Source organism: Amphiprion ocellaris, chromosome 1, assembly GCF_022539595.1.
Source record: "Amphiprion ocellaris isolate individual 3 ecotype Okinawa chromosome 1, ASM2253959v1, whole genome shotgun sequence".
Classification (NCBI taxonomy): domain Eukaryota; kingdom Metazoa; phylum Chordata; class Actinopteri; family Pomacentridae; genus Amphiprion; species Amphiprion ocellaris.
This window is the reverse complement of record NC_072766.1, coordinates 32,606,040-32,626,197: the sequence shown is the minus strand read 5'-3', so window position 1 is coordinate 32,626,197 and position 20,158 is coordinate 32,606,040. Positions and strand designations below refer to the sequence as shown.

At 37.6% G+C, this 20,158-nt stretch overlaps 1 protein-coding gene across 2 annotated transcripts; it reads right to left on the bottom strand.

The window, feature by feature from the left end:
• Positions 1 to 549: 549 nt before the first annotated feature.
• Positions 550 to 18,889, bottom strand: fah (fumarylacetoacetate hydrolase (fumarylacetoacetase)). Of its 2 annotated transcripts, XM_023289064.3 has the most exons (15): positions 18,871 to 18,889; positions 17,648 to 17,778; positions 17,253 to 17,363; positions 16,536 to 16,657; positions 15,382 to 15,431; positions 14,009 to 14,099; positions 11,975 to 12,072; positions 11,375 to 11,427; positions 11,134 to 11,233; positions 7,443 to 7,573; positions 5,567 to 5,642; positions 4,827 to 4,873; positions 3,864 to 3,965; positions 3,472 to 3,589; positions 550 to 991 (listed from the first exon to the last, which is right to left on the bottom strand). In XM_023289064.3, the coding sequence occupies exons 2-15, from the start codon at positions 17,726 to 17,728 to the stop codon at positions 915 to 917; spliced, it is 1,257 nt and encodes a 418-aa protein (XP_023144832.1). In that variant the 5' UTR covers positions 17,729 to 17,778; positions 18,871 to 18,889; the 3' UTR covers positions 550 to 914. The 2 variants fall into 2 exon arrangements, with proteins under 2 accessions (XP_023144832.1, XP_035812606.1); XM_035956713.2 differs by lacking the exon at positions 18,871 to 18,889 and having other exon boundaries at positions 17,648 to 17,797.
• Positions 18,890 to 20,158: the final 1,269 nt, after the last annotated feature.

Sequence of the window (20,158 nt, the reverse complement as noted above, 5' to 3'; positions counted from 1 at the left end):
GAAACACACTGATTGATGTTATCTCTACCTTTTGAATTAAAGTGTAAGCAATACATTGAAAGCCTGTGGGATATTAGGATGGCCTAGCAAGGAAACCAGCGTGGTGGAGGCCACAGAGAATTGAGGCAGAGAGGTACAGGGTTAAGCAGTGCAGAGATGCTGGCTGAATGCGAGTGATGGGGTCTTTGTTGAAGTTCTCCAGCACCTGCAGGCAAGCATCGATGGACTGGAGGGATGCCAATATCAGCTGGAGAGATTATGCCATGTTAGGTGGAGAGGTGAGGAGCTATGTTTTATATTTCTGCAACACCAAAACGTTGCAGAAATATATGTATTTTTGTGAGTGAGACTGTGTGGAAGTCTGGTTGAAATTTTTAAATATGCATTTCCTCTCCTGCACACCTGCCTCATGAAACAGATGTGCAAAGAGTACCTTTGACACTAAGTAAAAATCACCAAACCTAAAAGAACATGTCACTCTTACTAAGAAGATTTAGGAATACATTCCGAATGCAACTGTGATTAAAACAATACATAAACACATTGAAATTAAAATGGCTGATGTCTTTATAAATTGGGAGCCAGTCCATGAAGTCATCAATAACACTGATCTTGGCAGGGCAGTAACACTGTGTCATGATATGGGAGAATCCCTCTGCTGGATGAATATTTCAGAGGATTTCAGTAACAAGGTCACTTTACAACTCTACAAAGCTCTGAGACTACATTGACTGAATCAGAAAAAAGCTCATCAATTATTAATTGACACTGGTAGCATTAAGAGAGCGATGTGAGTGAGGGGTGTGGGGATGTGCGTGAGCAAAGTTTGTTGTAGTCTTCAAAGCTGCAGCTGTGTGAGTCTGGGTCTTCATCTCGACAAAAATGCCTACATAAATCAGTAAAAACAGTACGTTTCAGTTTGACAGAGCAGGGAGGACGGTTCCTCGGCAGGGTCCAAAGCCCACTCTGTATCCATCTCCTTGACAGTAACCTAGGTAGAGAAAGATATTTGACATTAAAAACATCTCATTATGATGATCATTATTGTATTATGTGTGATTATCCAAAATCATAGACGTATGGGCTTTTTGTTGTCAAGGAATTCAGTAAGATTTGCATTTGAATCTACTACAGTGATTTTAATTCTAAAAGGCAACCCAGGTCCTCTGACTCTCCAAGGATCTGAGTGTTTGATTGACAGCTGAGTAGGAAGGGGCTTAGAGAAGAAATATACAGTATACAACAGAAGTAAGTACAGCCCTGTGCAATATCATTTAAATGTTAAATGATTCAAAACTGTAGCACCTTACAGTAATTGCATTACTTCTGAGTTGAAGAGTAGCTCCTATGTAAAATTAAAAATCAGTATAGATATACTGTGTTAAAAATACATGCTCCACAGTAGGAACATTGTATGCAACACAAGTTAGTACACTTTTCATTCCAGCGATTCCAATATTTTCTTTTTTTTTCTTTACTGGTGGGACTATGTCGCTCTGTCTTTCTCTTTCAAACACCCCCAACTAGCTCTGTTAGATTCAAGTCTGTTGATATGTGTCGTCTGGTCACAGTTTTCACTCTCTTCTTTAGAAACTCATTTTGTCAGCCAGTATTTTTGCATATTTTGTATAGTCGGATACTGTTTATAAGAGTTACGGTCATACTGAGCTTTTACAGAAATTCTGATTCTCTTGATAACTGCGGTGACAAAGTTTAAAGCACCTGTGCATTTCAGGGCACCATCTGTGGCATCATGTTAGAAGGAGAGCCACTGCAGTTCTGAATAGTGGTACTATGGCACATTCACTACCCCTTATTTACCGCTGAAGCTGGATTTCAGTTGATTTTCAGTTAGTCACTGATCTCCCTGTATCCTTATCTATTTGTCTCTCCTTTTCCACTTTGAGAAGTCTCACAATCAGATTTTTTTTCATGTAAAGGTATGATGCAGAAAAGCAGATAGACACAGTCCATAGATTCAAAAGTAAGAAAAGTTATGGTGTTCAATTTATAACTATGTTATTGCAGTTGGACTCACTGGGAATCTATATTAATAATTTTGTTATGTCCTAATTTTAACAGAGTACTTGCATTTGATAGTATTGTATTTGATAGCTGATCAACATTGTTCTAAGTAGTTCAATCAAATGCACATCGTCCACCATGTTTTCTTTCAACATACTGCAGTAAAATATACACTGGACACATTATTTTATGGTACTCTCATACAGCATAAAAGCCCTTCTTTGTATCGAATTAGATAAACTAGAAATAATGTGTTCTTTATTAAACGGTAAACAAACACAGTTACACTCTAACCAGACACCACACAAATTAATTTTGCTGTAACTAGATACTACACATAATGGTCATATACTAGCAGACATTGTACATGTAAACTATGCTGTAAGTAGAACCTACCAACTGTAGTATATCGTGAATTTAATATACCTGTTTACTATCTAATCAAGAACATATGATTTCAGTTTTTATCTATTTTGATACAAAGTAAGGCTTGTGGTATATTTCCTAATCCCTGTATCTATGGGACACAACAACAACCACTTCCAAGCATACACACTACTCCTACACACTACAAATGGCAAGTTTTGCTGAGGATTTGGACCAAGCAATAATGCAGGCCTACTTGGTTCATTTGGTCACTGTGCTTGCAAATTAAATCCAAAAAGATGGATAGTGTTTCCCTCCAAAAGCAGAATTATATGAGGTGCAGCCAGACTATTCTATATTGCTGACACAGCACTATGGAAGTATGACTGGCTATGCAAGTCTAAGGTTGTACTGAAGCTAAACTTGCAACATGAAAACACTGTAACCCCCATCCAGTCTTTGTTTACTTGGTACAAATAGGTGTTGGCATTTTTTAAAATAATTTCTGATGTCCCTCACCCTCTCACTTTCCACATAGTTCTGACTTGTGGGTGTACAATCAAAGCGAATGGTAACATCAAACACATTAGCTGTATAATGTGCCAACACTAAGGATTTTCTTATTGCTATGGGGATATTGCCATCAAAAATATAAGTAATTCACTGGGGCGAAAACTGGCGGACAGTGAGGCAGCCACTCATTTGGAGATCATCAATGATTCTCTGCCATATCTGTTTACCAGCCAAGAGCAATGTTCATTGGTTTGACATTCTGACGCTCATATGATTGATGGAGAGGAAAAGAAACCAGAGGATGACAACCGTGGGTCTGGAGACACACTGGGAACATGTAATTATGTTCACAAAACAATGACAAAAGGGGAATTTGTATAATACATCCCTTTTAAAAAGTTATTTTTCTAGACAGGGACAGTCAAATGAGAGCTGCATTAATGTCTAACTGAAAAGTCTAATTGTTCTTTTTCAATAAATATGATCATACGCTTCCAAATAATCCCTCCTCACTGAACTATCGTGTATGTCTGACAGCAAAGATATCAATAATTTTAACAGTTTAACCTGTGATGGTGACTTCATCTCCATCATTCAAGAAGGTTCTAGTTTGTCCTCCTCCAAGATCAATGGTCTTAGATCCTCTCCATGATAGCTCAAGCATGGAGCCAAAACTCTCTGGATCCTGTTGAGATACACTAGGTCAGATCCATGGAACATTAGATAATTGGAAGCGACAAAGTGGTATACAAGAGAAAGAAAAAAGAAAGAAGGGATGAAGATGAGACATCAGTATGTATCAACAAAGAGATTAAACAGGGAAACCTTAGCATGGAAAATGCATAAAGTAAGAAATAAAAGCAACAACAATATCAGATTTGACTGAACCACAGTTCAGAAAATAGAATTCTTTACATATGAGTTTAAATGATTGTTTTTATTATTTTTTGAACACTCACAGGGCCACTGATGGTACCAGACGCCAGCAGGTCTCCTGGTCTGACATTGCAGCCATTGACTGTGTGATGGGTGAGCTGCTGCTTCATGGTCCAGTACATGTACTTGAGAGAGAGACAGAGAGAGATAGATATAAAATTGAAAGAATATGACTGAAGATAGACAAAACTTTATACCAGTTTACCATTTTCATAAAAGAGGCTACCAGTTATATCTGCCTAAGAAGTCTGTTGATGGCTGAGAGCACTAAGGAGTCTACACCAGTAATGTCTATGTTAAAACCGCTAGTGCTATTCTTCTAGTACTGACAGTCGCAGGCTTTCAAAGGGATATTGCAACCTATTAAGCAGGAACTATTGCAATAGTTGTTGATAAAAGGTGCAATCCTCAAAATATGTGTAGTCCGAATACAATAACCTGCCCAAAAATAGTAACTGTAGAAAGATTACAGGTGGAAAGGAAATATCAGCTTTTTCTTTGAACCCACGTAAGCAGCCATTTGCATAGAGAGGAACCAGGTTAGGAGAGAAGCACTAGTTTTAGTATAAAAACACGCCTCCACTTAACCACAGTGTCTTTAGGAACAAATATCCATAGATAAGAGATTCTTGGACCAGTGTGAGGAACAGAACGTCATACTAGCAATAAAGTTTACTGCAAGCAAAAGGACATTGTGCAGGAGCTCTCTCTAGTCTTATTTACTGTTGTACCTTTACAGGCCTAAAAAAGGTTTATATTCAAATGTCACATGATGTTGTATATGTAGGTGGGTATGTTCAGGCATATGGGTTCTGTAAAGCATCTCGAGACAATCTGAATTGTAATTGTTGCTATATAGATAAAATTGAATTGAACTGAATTGAATGATGTCACAGTATCGAACGATATGCATCGTATTATTTACTAAACACATAAAGTAGCCCTGATTGTTATTGTGTCTTTGGCTTGACACACAAGGCTCTTACCTTAAAGTTTGACTTGCAGATGTTTTTGGGCTCGGCCATGTTCTGTCCTTAAAGGGCAAACGGCAAAAGTTACTTGTAGGGACATAAACAATCACTTAACATATAACACATTACAGTAGTCATGGCACACAGTGGTAGGTTTAAACCTGATACTCTGCATATGACATGCACAGCATCATCTAATTCAGTTCATTTCTGAAGAAAACACTGAGCTTTTATGTACACTAATGTGACAGCTACTGTACTACACTGCCCGTCCAAAAAAAAAAAGTTGCACACTAACATTTGGTTGGATTGCCTTTAGCTTTGACAATGGCACTCATTCACTGTGGCATCATTTCGATAAGCTTCTGCAATGTCAGCATTTATTTCTGTCCAGAGCTGGATTAATTTTCTGCTAAGACCTGGTATCAATGATGGGAGGGTCGGACAGCTGCACAAAGTCTTCTCCAGCACATCACGCTCCCTGATCCACTCATTCACAATGAAAACCCGATGAATCCTGGCATTGTCATCTCGGAATATACCCATGCCATCAGAGAAAAATAACTCCATTGATGGAAAGTCCGGGTCATTCAGTATATTCAGGTAGTCAGCTGACCTCATTCTTTGGGCACACAATGTTACTGAACCTAGATCTGACCAACTGCAGCAACCTCAGATCATAACACTGTCTCTACAGGCTTGTACAGTAAACACTAGGCATGATGGGTGCGTTCATGCGTGCATGTAGCCAGCACCTTGTAGTGACACAAATAGGTTGATGTTGAAAGTGTAAGCATCATGGTGTTGCAGGTATGGAAGGGGTTCTGGATCCTGTCGGAAGGGAACAAATAGAAACAAATTAACAAAACAAATGGAGCTCTAATGTTCATTATATAAGCCCAAAATGGAGAGAGACAAAACAGCTGCTATATTCTGAAATCTTTGACACTAATTAGGCAAAAAAAAATGTAGTAATTGCTATCAATGTGCCACCAGAGGGAAGGCCACATTATCCTCTAAATCTTAACCCAATCAACAGGCTTGTCAGGCTCCTCAGTCCAAGTTTAGAATCGATCAACAGCAAAAGCTTGATCTTTTTTGCTGAGGTGGGGAGCCATAACATAGATTTACTCTGTAGTATGTAATTAAGCAGCTTTTAATGTTTTAAAAAAGACTTTTTTATTTCTTAATTTTGTCCATTTTGGGCTTGTGAATGCTTGTCTTAGGATTGCACTACACTACAATTAGGCAACTAAGTATAGACTACATCACCCATCAGAACAGTACATGAAGTAATTATCTACTGTTAAGTGTGTAACATAACTGACCAAAGAAAACTTGTATGAGTAAACATACTTTTGGAATGCCATATTACTGTATGTTTTCATTTGTGCAAATGCCACACTATTGTAATAACTTACTTTAGGTTAGTAAGTTCATCCAGAAGTAAACAAACATAGTGCATACTTTTGTGTAAGTAGAATTAAACTAGGAAACTAATCAAATTTTCGAACTGCTTCACCATCTCTGATTAGCCTAAAAAAAAATTCTGATAAACTATGAATATGTATAAAGATATTCGCAAAATTTTAGGTTCATATTATCAAATATTTGATGAGATTAAATTCTTTAAAATCTGCCCATTGACCCACTTTCGGCACCTGTTTTTTTGCATTGGATTGAAATTTGAAGCTGTGTTTAAACGACAATATCTCAGTAACTAATAAAGATAAAAGCCTGAAATTTTTATTGTTATTTGTCATCAGGCAATTGAATAATACAATACAAAACATACAGAATACTTTTTAATATGAGATATTTTTCACAAAAAGAGAAATAATGGTGAACATGTTCAGGCTTTTATCTTTAAAAGTTCCCAAGATTTTGTCATTCAAACCTTCAAATTTCAATGCCTGAAAGAATGTGTAGCAAGTGGGTCGATGGGCAACTAAAAAAATATAAAACTTCTCAGAAAATATTACATCAAGCTAACATTTCAAAGATTCCATTTAAAATATCAATAGCTTTGATGAATAAAAATTTCAAACAAATCAGAAATGGTCAAGCAAAAGGCCCCTGATGATTTGAGATGGAATGTCACACGTTTTACCTAAAGGTTGGTGCTTACTAATGTGGTTTTGCTTGGTCTAAGGAGTGATTATAGAATTAAAGGAAAACTTTTAGCAGTGACAGAACATAGGGGTTAGTGAAGATTATGGAAATATCCTCAAAACTACAGTTTGTTAAAACCTGCTTTAATCTATGATGAAAGTAATAAGTTTGGTTCGTGACTGGTATGTAATAATCAATACAAAACTTTTGGAGTGCAAAACTATACATAGGCATCAAGGTTTTAAAAGATAAAGAAATATGTATGTCAAGGATTGTCACTAGGTGATTAAAGATGGAGTCTGAGATAAAGATTGAGTTTGAGATAAAGATTGAGTTTTAACTGAGTTTGCTTTCATGGGTCTCAAATGCAAAAGTCTGGCAACCTGTTTTAAAAACACAAATACAAGGGAGACCTGTTTTTTGTGGTTCTTCATCATGAACTGATGCCACAAATTTAACCTTATGAGATCACTTTTGGACACTTGTCCTTATTAATGCAAGTTGTGACTCCTGTATTACCTGGACTGGGTTAGGTTCTGCAAAAGGTAACAGAGCCTCCATGGGAACGACCCAAGGGGAGATGGTTGTCCCAAAGTTCTTCCCCAAGAAAGGTCCCAGTGGAACATACTCCCACGACTGGATATCCCTAGCTGAGAACAAACAGTAAGTGTGGAAGTAGGTAGGTTATGCTTCTACCATTACCTTATACAGTACCATGCAAAAGTACTGGCACCACTACAAAAATCTTCTGTTTTTGCATATTTATGCAATTCAGTCACATTAGACGGTTACCGACATGAACTGCCCTTTCAAGGTCTTGCACAGCACCTCAATTGGATTCAATTCCGGCTTTGACTCAACCACTTTCTTCTTTTTGAGCCACTCAGAGGTGGACTTCCTTGTGTGCTGTGGGTCATTGTCTTGCATAACCCATTAATGTTGAGCTTTATGTCATGAACTGATAGAGAGCAGAATTCATGGTTCCATCAATTATGACAAGTCGTCCAGGTCCTAAAACCATCACACTACCACCCCCATGTTTCACTGTTGGTATGATGTTCCTCTTGTCGAATGCAGTACTAGCTTTACATTAGCTCAACAGTGTGATAACATCCACTGTAAGAGCTTTATCATCACTCTGCTGTTAGTATCTTTCTCAGTCCTTGCAAGAAGACATGGCTCATTAACTGAGCCTTCCTATAGCACACTATCACACTGACTTAAAAAAAACTAACTTTAATGAAATTACTGTGCACCTCTGATGGAGAAAGGAGGAAAAAGAAAGACATTTAGCACAGCATGCAGAGAGAACTCTGTTCAGACCGATCTCCTGAGAGCATCAGCAGTCAGTACAAAATGAAAGCAATGTCATTTGGCTTTGAGCTGCGCATTCAGCAGAAATGTCACAGACTAAAAAATCTCTAATACTGTGCTGTAGGGAGAAAAAACTGAAGCCTACTGTGCAGAATTCTGTGTGCACCAGCATGATAGGATGTCCTTGAAACAGTTAGAGAGGAGAATGTGTTGCATAGTTTCCAGGTAGGTAAACCACAAACTCTCCATTTACTTGATACTTTGAGGGTAAATTATAAATGAAATGGAAAGGTTTTGCAAAGCCTGTTTCTATACAATAAATATAATTCACATAACTAGATGGCAGGCTCAAGATTTCTGTGTTGATTACAGGAGCAGAGACAGTTGTGTGGGAGGCTGATTCACCTGCCTTCATCTATCCAGCTGACTATAGACCTCCACTCATTAGCTGTGTCCACAATCAGCCACTCATGCCCTACTTCCTGCCTACCCAGGGACTACTATATTGTGAACTATGGTATAGGGAGCTCTTCTTCACTTTTGGACACTACTTAAGTCTCGGTGTTCTTAATTACATTACTGCAGTTGCCTAATTATGACGTATCAGATCAATGTTGGCTATGGTAATGAACCAACTGCCATTTTGGTGATAACTTCATAACATACTGAGTAAAACTGATAAATGAAAATAACTTTTTTCTTTGTTTGTCTTGTGATACATCATTCTGGTTATATTAAACAAAATAATACAATATCTTTTTTTATCTTATTATTTTTGTTCCATGACTCATGGATTTGTCTTGTGTCTGCTTCCATTTCAACTAGCTACACATATAGAAAGATATATTCCATAGAAAACACGTCTTAATACTGTAAAATATGTATCAACACTATAGCTGTCAGAAATCTGCGGAAATGCCACCAGACCTCAACTGACTCTCTTATCTGTCTGCTATTCTCCTTTGATGCAATGCATGCTGGTACATATTGCTCGGTTAGTGACTCTCAGCTGTACTGAATATGACTCCTGCATATCGCCCTGCTTGCACTGCACTTGCGCTGACAGCTGTATTGGGTTCTCTGGTTCTGACTCTTTATTGTTTTCTAAGGCTCACTGTTGAATTCTTTGAAAAACTTTTGGTTTGTTTAGATTTATCGCAGAAGCATATGCTTTTGTTGACAGCAGCCTCAGACCTAGTTCGTTAGCCATTTTATACCTTTTGTATAAAGGTGCTCATATGGGTTTATTTTGTAATGAACTGAATGTAACTCAGAACATGCTAAACTTCCTATTGGACCAAAAGCAGTCTGGGTTACCACATGAATGGCGAGGGTTCACTTGGTGTTGTACATACTGAATTTTCTTTGAACACTTCTGCATTCAGTTAGTGGCATGCATACTGAAGGTGCATTTGAACAGCTTAGTCTGAGAGAACTGTTAAACAACTACATAGAGACGACAAAATATTTGAACTAAACCAGTAATTTGGTATCACCTTGCAATCTAACATTTTCACAGATATCTCAACATATTATTCAAGAAAACTTTCACGTTCGTCAAAATGTACACAGATTTCAGACTCAAAATAACAATAAAAACATGTATACACTTTCTGTACTTTATGCATGTTGTCAGTCCAGGGTAGAAGTTCTTGCAGCAGCTTCAAGCAGTGGCCCAAAATGACCCTTTTCTAAATTATTCACACTGCCTTACATAACAATTGATCCTGACAAATAATGGATTCTGCACTCATTCCAAAGCAGGCCTCGGAAAATGTATGTTGCTGATCTTCTGTACTGCAGACATCTACACATAAAGAGTTTTATGCATGCTTGTTATTCTTAACATTCAAATTTAAATGCAGGCCCTGAATTTTTTGGAAGTAATATGTAGGTTATCTGTTATTGCAAACTTATTAATTACAAATTAAAGGCTTCAATCTGTATTATCAGTTGTGTACTAGGCTGCATGACTTTTGTCTGTCTTCACCTCAAATAAAAAGTGACGTACCTCAACTAATATTCAAATGTGAATATTAGCCTTATAATGCCAATGGGAAGACAGATTGCAACAGATTCTGCACATATCTTAACAAATAAATCGCCAATAGCAGTACAGTTTTGCCAAAGCCCAAATTAATTGAAGATATGTTGTGAGTCAAATTGGAAGTTTTTTCTGTAGTTTACTTGAGTATATATCAGGAACTCAAGGAGTCTGTGTAGAATGACCACAGCTGCCTTAAATGAGCAGTTTGCTTTCAGCCTTGTATGTAATACATGCAGTAACAGAGAAGACAAAAAGTAAATCTTGAAAGATTACACACTTTGGAGCTAAATTTTGTAGTTTAAATAATCATGGTTCAAATGTATTGTCAAATGACAGCAAGACGTCAGTTAAGAGAAAAAACACCATAAATTTAAATGTGGATCATCATGCATTTAAATCAACTCTTTTGTTGAAATGTTGGTGGTCATCTACTTGACCTGCTCTAAGAAATCAGGGAAATAGTTTGGCAGCCTACAGTATAAATGCACCCAGAATGAAAAGGGCTTATTAGAGATAATGACAGTAAGAGTCACTATGAATGTCCTTTCCAGAGATTTCCAGTTGAATCAATAATGTATATTCCCACTCATGTTTTGATAAGGACCAATTCTGTCATTTCATCGAAAACAGCTTCAACCTGTCTAAGGTGACTATAATAACATCTATAATACAGCTAATTAATATCGTTGACATCAACAAATGTCTTTCTAAGTCACTGATGTTTAGAAGCTATGTTTGTTAGTTTTATATTTTCAAAGAATTTTCCATAGCTGACATTGGGAACCCTAAAACTACAAGCATGTTCAGTTAGTATGATCCTGATGTGATGTGATGCGTAGGGATTCTTACCACTCCAGTCATTCATGAGTACCATTCCAAAGATGTGCTCATGGGCTTTGTTGATAGGAATGGGTTCCCCTAGCCGATTCCCTCCTCCTACAAAGAATGCCTAATCATAGAAGAGAAGGTATTCTAAATATAACAGCAACTGAATTGTGATTTATGCTACTGACCTGCTGAATTCCTTTCAAAAACTATACAAACAGCACAAACACATGGATTATTGTAATAAGCAACATTTTGTAATCACCATCTCCAGCTCAATGTCCAACTGCTTTGATGGGCCAAACACTGGAGGTTTTGCTAAAATAAAGCAAAATGCAAATATGGTTGTCATCAGCTGTAAGAGAACTCAAAATCTGCTCAGTCACATCATGGGGATTTACATCTGGGGACAACAAGTTTCCACACATCACAAGATAGACTATTAAATTTACAATCTAAAGCTACCTTCATTTTTTGTTTGTTTTTTTGGCCACAAGGAGGAACAAGCACTAACACCCCAATAATGACATAATATAACCATGGCCAGGTAAAACGGATACAATACTATCTAAATCCAGGTTTGCTGTGTGGTAATACAAGCACCCACATTTGAATGTAGGTATGTATGATACAGATAAAGAATAGAATACATGAACTTTGTAGAGTTCATCTGCTAGTCATAAAATATTCCTGTTAGCCTTTTCACTGCAAAAAGTTCTCTTCTGGTGCTGGACACCAGAATTACAAGGACAGAATTTAGCTGTCAGAAAACTATTACTCTGACATGAGTTAAGTTCTAAATTGAATGACAAGAATTGAATTATATAAACAATGTGTCCCAGTATTGGTGAGCAAAGGATCTTACTTTGGTCAGGTCTTGTTTGGCCTGAGGGGCGGCGGATGGGGGTCCCAGATACAATCACTGATGAAGCTCTACCATGGTATCCCACTGGAAGCCTCAGCCTGCGTAACACAATACCCAGGTTAACACAACAGGAACCCCAGTGCAGAAAATATAGTTAAGCTTGTGCACAAGCTGATGTGTCTGGATCACTGTCACTGGCAAATATAATATACTATACAGTGGATTTCACTGAACAGTGACTTTTCACCTTTTGGATATAAAATGTGATCACTTTATCCTGTTAGATTTGTGTGGAATCTTTTTGTTATAATTACTGTAGGAGTTCTTTAGTCATAGCACACATGCTTCTGTGAGGTCACAGTGACCTTGATGTTTGACAACCAAAATCTAATCATCCATGAGTCAAAGCGAATGTTTGTGCCAAACTTGAAAAAATCACCTTAACATTTAACATATATTGCATTGATGAGAATGGGATGGAGAGAAGTACAGATAGGTGGACAGATGGGCAGATGTCCAGATGTCCAGATGGATGCACAGACGACAATAAAGCATAATATGTCTAGCCATGGCTGTCACCGGTGCAGAAGCTTAAAAAGGGTGAAGTAACCACCAGAAACTTATGGGGAAAATGAAACAAATACAGTCGTGCCAGCTGTTCTAGAAGCCCTCCTCTCACACTATGTACATCCAGCAGGAGTGAGACTGAGTTACTTGCATCCTCTGTGTCCTTATCACCCTGACACTTCCTTGCAAATTCCCAGGTATTCATGACTGACGCCTCCACAACAGGGCAGGGCTCAGGGTTGAACATTTAATCCCATCCACTGTAATTTGCGTGCTTTAAATGCTGACTATGGTAAGAGCTAACTGTCGATTTTTATTGGTTTGTACTTGGGTTTTGGAAGGATGAAACAACACAAGTTATATAAATACATACATTACTTAGAGTGTCACTGCTCCTCTTCAGTCAGGTTCAATATGTTTTTACTGCTTTGTTTTTATGAAAGCGAAAATGTGGCACCAACGTAGACCAGTTGTTACAGATTATCAAGATCAGCTGAACGTAACTAAAGTACATTCACTGAAATACTGTATTTGGTCTTGTGTTTTACTTACTATCGAGTAAAAACTATATATCTTTAAATTTTAAATGTTAACACATAACACCAATTCCATGTGGCTGGTAGTCCTATGTGAGCACATGTGGAAAAGATGTCCCCATAGGTTATAACATGTGGACCAGATGTGGAAAATTGTTCCACATGGTGCAATGTGGTACCAGGTCACAAATACTGCACGGTTCCTAAGTTTCATGAAAACCCTTTGAACCAGTGTAGTAATGCGTGGAGCATTTCTCCAAGTCCGTGGGATTACAGTTAAAATAACAGGTGAGTCCAGTGAAGCTTGCATTCACCTCTCCCTGCTTTTACATAAAGCATCGTCCTGGACTGATGTCTTTCCCTCTACCTGGGTCATGGCTAGTGTTTGCTCTAACACTATAACAGTGTTCTAAAACCACGTTTCCCTTATGAAAAGCACATATTTCAAATGAAATTCATGTGATTTTTCAATAAGGGTTGGTCCATCCTCAAAGAACTGTTGCTAGAAGCAACCCTGATGCCTGAAATTTGACACGTGAAGATACTCTGACAGCCAGGAAAAACAGCCTGCCAATCATTTGCTGAACAAAAGTGCAGCATGTCAGACTCAAGGGGAGCTCAGCCACTTAAGTATTCTTCCCGTGAGAGAATGAGGGAAATGTAGGCTGTGTGTCCTGTGTAAGTGAGGGTTTCTGTGGGGATGCTTCCAGAGCCCTGCTGCAGTGCTTAATTGCCCACCAGTAATCTGAAGCATTAATGCATGGGAGGAACCTTGTACTTGCCCCAATGCATACCAAAGTTTATAGAAAGCTGTGAATAACTTCTGTGGGGCTATCTTTCAATTTTAAATGTATCAAAGTTTCCCTGAAAGCATCTTGAGCATTCTATCAAGAGCTGTCAGTGGTTACTGATGCTTTGATATATAGTTTACCAGTTAGGCATCAGAGCATTCTCCTTTCCCCGGAACATGATGCCAACATTGGTAGCATGATCTCTTGAGGAGTAGAAGTCAGTGTAGTCACCTGTGAAAATCACAGAGAAAAGGGTGGGTAATTAAGTAAAGTTTATTTATATAGTACCTTTCATAGCACAAAGTCACAAAGATCTTAACAAAGAAAAGCAACGTGAGACCATAAAAACAACAAGAACAGAGAAAATAAACAAACAAACAAAAACAAAGCAGCAGATCCAAAGACAGACAAAAAACCATATTAAAAGAATAAGAACATACAGATCAAAAACTCAGATCATAGCTGCTTAAATAAATAAGTCATAAGCTGTTTTTTTTTTTTAAAGGAGTTATAGAGTCTATGAGCACAAACCTGACTGGATGAGCCAAGTCAGCACTAACTGACATGTACTATATGGTTAAATAGTGCCCCCTAGAGCCAGTCTTCCTCAAATCTAATTCATTTTGTGAACAATTTCTTTTATTTCACTGCTTGGTAAATAAGCAAATTATTATGATACTGTTATTATGCATTCCACAAAAGAGTTAGAAATGTTGCAGCTGTATTCACTGATAATGATTTAACATAATTATAAATTATAATTGGTGTCACAGAGATTGCTTACCGGATATGACCAAAAGTATATGGATAGGGGTATCCATATACTTTACATAAAATACAGTTAATTTTGGGCTGTTTTTTCTTTTCTTTTTTCTGGTTTGTGTCCCTAAAGTTCCTGAGTTGTAAAACTAAATGTTACAGCATACAATGATATTTGAGATATTAGTGATCTTCCAACTTAGTGCGAACAGTGTGTGGTTGATTCTAGAGGACAGTATTGACTGCTTTTGGGATCATTTTTTCTGTGATTGCATGATAATAGTTCAAGGCTTTCCCAATATGTGGATGTATTTGTATTTCTTATCAAGATCAGCTGAATGGAACTAAAGTACATTCACTGAAATACTGCATTTGGTCTTGTGTTTTACATTTGTGAAGGATTCTGGTGGGTTGATTTGTAATGTAATACTAGCAAAGTGAAGGGAACAAAACTGAGTTTTTAGAAAAATTAGTGTAAGTGTCTCCTGTCCCAGTAGAAATGGCTCTTTCAGCAGATTCTGACGTTAACACAGAGAGACACGCCACATTCAACACCTCCGGATGTCAAATTGTTAGACAGGCCCGGAAATCAGAACCCCACTGATAAATAAATGCAGTATTCAGTAAGTGTGATGAAATATCAGATTTAGAGATGATGCCAAGTTGGAGGTCATATCTGTGTGTGGATCATCCAAACATGAGGGAATGATCAGTAATTTAATCAAATGAAAATCAAAACATAGGAGAGGCTCACCGATGTCTGCAGGAAGGTGCATGGTGGCTGCACTTTGATGGACAAATGCTCTGCAAAGACAAAAAGACAAACTTTCAAATATTTACTTTGTGTGGTTCAGAGGACATTAAATAATACGAGGCTTCCTTAAGTAATGACTAACAACAGAGACCTTTACATCGATTGGTAAAACCACTTTATCACAATAATAATGTCAAATGTGGAACAAATGTTGTTCTGCACAACAACGGCGAGTTTAAAACTGGACTCCTATTAACCACATACTCAGTATTTGACTGCACTGACCCTGACTCTACACTGTTGTTTCTAGCGTCTCTATGATGAACAATCCTTTGCAAACTCTTTTCAACTTCCAGTAATTTTTCAATTCAAACCTTCAGCCAGATAAATTTTGCTAGCTTTCTGCTTTCCAACACATTATATTACCCTGACTTTTGCTATTTGTAATATTAGTACACTTTCTATTTTGTTGTATTGTTTTCGGAGCTGGTTTCCTCTTATGTCATATTAAATAATTTGCTCTTTATCAGTTGATGGTGCATGTAATTACAACTGCAACTCCTTCACATGACTATGTTCCGATATAGAACAATTCTGGGTTATTTGAATGACTTGATCATCAGCTTTGCAAGGTTCTCCAGAATCACCAGTGTTCTGGTTCTGTGAAGTTTGGGAACCAAACAGAGCAAGTTGAACTCGCTCCACACTGAAGCCCCCCCTCAAGGATGATTGTGTTGTATGTATAAAAAAAAAAAAAAAAAAAAAAAGTTATTGACACAAAAACTGTTGATTAGAACTATAGTTTCAGCATCACAAGTGAAACAAAATAATTTTAGTGACAATTCATAAAACTAATTAACTCATTGCACATTAAAAAGTTTTTTTTTTTTTTACAACAATTCAAAACTTTCCAGAAGATGTTGCCTGACTTCTTCTTGACTAAAAATCTGCATGAATTCCTGGATATGTGTGGATCCTGTTAGGTTTGACCAATAGCTATTTTTTGTAGCATATACTGATCACCTCACATTATATTTATAATCCAAAACATAACACAGCAACAGCTGTTTAAGAAATATGTGAACAGTGGACTTGTAAATACATTCACACATGGCAGTATCCTGATGAAAATGGAATCCCATGCACAGACGGACCTGCTCCGAAGGCTGACGTCATCTTTCAGTGTACCTTCACAATCTGACAGCAACACTTGCAAAGTCTTTCTGGTTTCCTTCCAGGCCTCATAACCAAGAGCCATGAAAGCATTCAGCGTGGGCTTGAAAGAAGACAGATAACAATAAAAACATGACACATCAAGGAGTCCTTCCTACACTCAGTTGGGATAATAGAACAATGCACATTTAAATGAAGACAGTTTCTAGAAAAATACAACAGTGGCTTAGACTACAAACCATGTAAAAATAGAACTTCTACAGTATTTCCATCGCTGTCCATTACACTGTGGACATATTAAATATGGGATAAAGTGATCATAGTTAGGTTATTTTGCGGAAAGTGTGCATTTGACACAGCTTGAACTTTATTTAAGTACTTTCCTACTTATGAATGTTCGACCTCTATTCTACTAACTTTAACCAAAAGTTATTGGGAATAATACTTCACAACATTATGCAATGCTAAAGTCAAGCTTACAGTAGGTAACTCATATAATAATATATATAGAATTTTAGTACTTCTAGTACTTTTTGTCTTTATGTCTGTAGTTCTGTAAAAATTTAAAATGTCAACTTTTTCTTGTATTAGTATTTTTCCATCACTGTGTTGCTACTTTTACTGAAACTCAGGATCTCACAATTCGTAACATGTATGCTGGTGCCTCATCTTTCATTACTCTCAGTGGTTGAACTTACCTGGTCAAAGACATCCTGATGTTTGGAAATCACAGGTCCTTGAAACAAAGACTTTATTACACTCAGGTCCAGAATGTGGTCTCCAATGGCAACACCAATGCGATGTTTGGGCTGCAGAAATACATGCACAAAAAAACATGAAACTACATAAAATTCACACTATACTTCTTCTCTTCTCATGATGAGAATGCAAAGGATTTCCAGTTCACTCTTAGCTGCAATACACACTTGAAATACACATTTCTCAGTGTACTTCAACAAACTACACTTTCAATTATGAACAAAAAGTTCCCATCAGAGATCAGCTTTTTCCTCACTGACTCAAATTTATTCACAAGTTTGAACTTAACCAGAGATCTGTTTGCAAACAGTAGAACAAAGCAAGCTGCACTTACATTGTCAGAGGTGGAGAATATTCCATAGGGAAGATTGTGAATTGAGAAATCAGAAGCTGCGTCAACTTTTATAAAAGACATCTTCTCTTTGGTACTGGTATCTCACTCAACCTTACGGAGTAACCAAATGACTGGGGGAAAAAAAAAGCCCTTCCAGATGTTTAACTTTGGACAGGGCCGCCTCCAACTGCATGGCCAATCACTTGCTGCCTACAGTATCCACCCTTGCCCAGACATCTGGAAGCTAATGCAAACCAGACCAGAAAATGACTAAGCAAAACTGGAGTTTGGAAACCGATGCCAAGCTGATCAGTTCTTATGAAAAAGTGAAGAAAAAGGGATGCTTCTAAAATGTTAAGTGCAACAGCATTCACAGTGAGGGAACAATCATTCAAAATAGTCCAATGTATGAGAAAGAGGAAACAGAAATGTAAAAGCTGAGGCTAGGTATAAAGCTCTACAAAAGTATAAATTAACACTGAATATTGTTTGTCAATATGCGAGTGGGCAAAATAAACAAGTTTAAAACTACAAAGAAAAATATTTTAAAATACGATTTAATCAATCTAATCTTAACAAGTGTTTCAATTTTGTTTTAAGTATATGAACCTCTTTTTAATAGAATGTGTATGAATAGTTGTCACCTTTACTCATGAGGTTTATGCCCTCAGTAAAGTTTCACATACTTAAAGAATCAATGACGCCTTGCAATGTCACATCTTTTAAGCCAAATCTGTTTCTCTCATCCAGATAGTCCTCTGAATGACATGCACCACATTTCTTCTACTCTTCCCAAATATATTAGGCTACAAAGACTCGACAGACAAGTTAAAGTGACTGATTTATTCACAAGAATAACTCACAATAAGTTACACTGAAACGAGACACAGAGCTGCTAAAGGCTCGAGGGCCCTCTAGGGGTGCGGCGGGATAACACAGGTACACCAGACTACAGTCAAAAGCAGACTAATTTACAAAACTAACCCGAACCAAGTAACATAAAGGGCAGGAGAGTTAAACTGACCCATACTATAGCTACAAGACTGACTGGATGCCAAAACGGCTAAACACAAATAACCCAAGATACACTAGAAATACACGCTATACAGAAAGCCTGAGGCTGCAGATGTCAACAAGGCTATGGACGCTAGGTTAAATCCTAGGAGAAATACCAAGAACTACGGATGCTTTTAACGGCTGCAAAGCGAGAACTTAATACTTACGAGTTACACTACACAATGCCAAGCGGCGGAGAACAAACCTAGAAAATGCTATACAACAGCTGTGCGGAAATTGAGCAGGGAACTTGGCTGAGGTCCTGCGAAGCGTAGTGAACGGCGTGTGGTTTACATGGCAGAGAGTGGTGGCAGCTAATCAACTCCACCTGCTCGTAATTAAGGATCGGCAGCACCTGTCCGCATGTCACACACCTGAGACAGGGAGAGGGAGGAAAGTAACTGCTACTGACTGGCGTTAGATGTGGAGGGCGTTACAGCACGACTGTATAATATATTTGAAGTTTAGTCACCATGTTACTCCTTTTGAACTGACTCCCTTCTTTCTATGTAGAAACTGACCTCAATTGAAAGAACAATTGTTCTCAAACGTTTGCACAGTCATTTCACTAATTTCAGCCTCCGTGCATCTCGAGGATGGAGTCATATTTAAATGATTTTGCTTTAAACTGATGCTCTGAGGTGAGGATGTCTCACTTTGTTTAAAGCCTGTTGCCCTGGCTCTTCTCTCTTTGCCAGACTGTGACCAATCTCTGGTGAATTGTAGCACAACAGTGAAAATAGCACATATGATTTGAAAGAAGAAGCACATCATCAGCTGCTGTCAGCTGTATGCACGGCTCTAATAGTTTGAGAATGCAGGCTTTTCTTCTTTGTAACCCTAAGCCATACACATTTTTAAATAAATTTTACCTGCATTGTTTTGGTTTGTATTTTTAGTGCATGGCTCTATATGTGCTTTAACATGACACTGCAACTACAAACAAGGAAGGGCAAAGTAACACTGATATTCAGTCTGTGATTCTCTTTCCTGACATTGCGAGGTCACACCAATTTGGAAACGCTGTTTTAAATGTTTTATGCAAGTCAGAAGGTGATCATTATCAGTTCTCTATGCTCCATCTCATACCCAGCACCAGATTCTTTGTGGTTTAGTGTGCAGCACCACAGATATTTAAATCTTTCTAGTTTGCCATTATTTAAAAAGTTGTAATCATTATTTAGAATTTGTCAGTTGTGTTTTCTGACAGTTTTGTGTGGGTTCCTGCAAATGTTGTAATTGGTGGTAATGAGAAGGCAGATAAAATAGAATAATAATGAATGCAATATAAAATGTATGTATTTATTTATGAATGAATGAATGCATGAATGAAAAGTACTTAGAAAGACGATAGATCTTTGTTCCACACTCCAGATCAGAAGGTGGCGGTAATGTGCCTGAAATCTATTTCCCGTCTACAATAAATCTAAAACAGGAAGAAGAAATAGTAGTCCA

Coding starts and splice junctions, on each gene's coding strand:
- fah (XM_023289064.3), bottom strand. CDS start 17,728: ATGTCTTTTATAAAAGTTGACGCAGCTTCTGATTTCTCAATTCACAAT. Junction 15,432..16,535: donor GACGTCAGCCTTCGGAGCAG/GTCCGTCTGTGC, acceptor TTGTCTTTGCAG/AGCATTTGTCCATCAAAGTG. Junction 14,100..15,381: donor GCACCTTCCTGCAGACATCG/GTGAGCCTCTCC, acceptor TGATTTTCACAG/GTGACTACACTGACTTCTAC.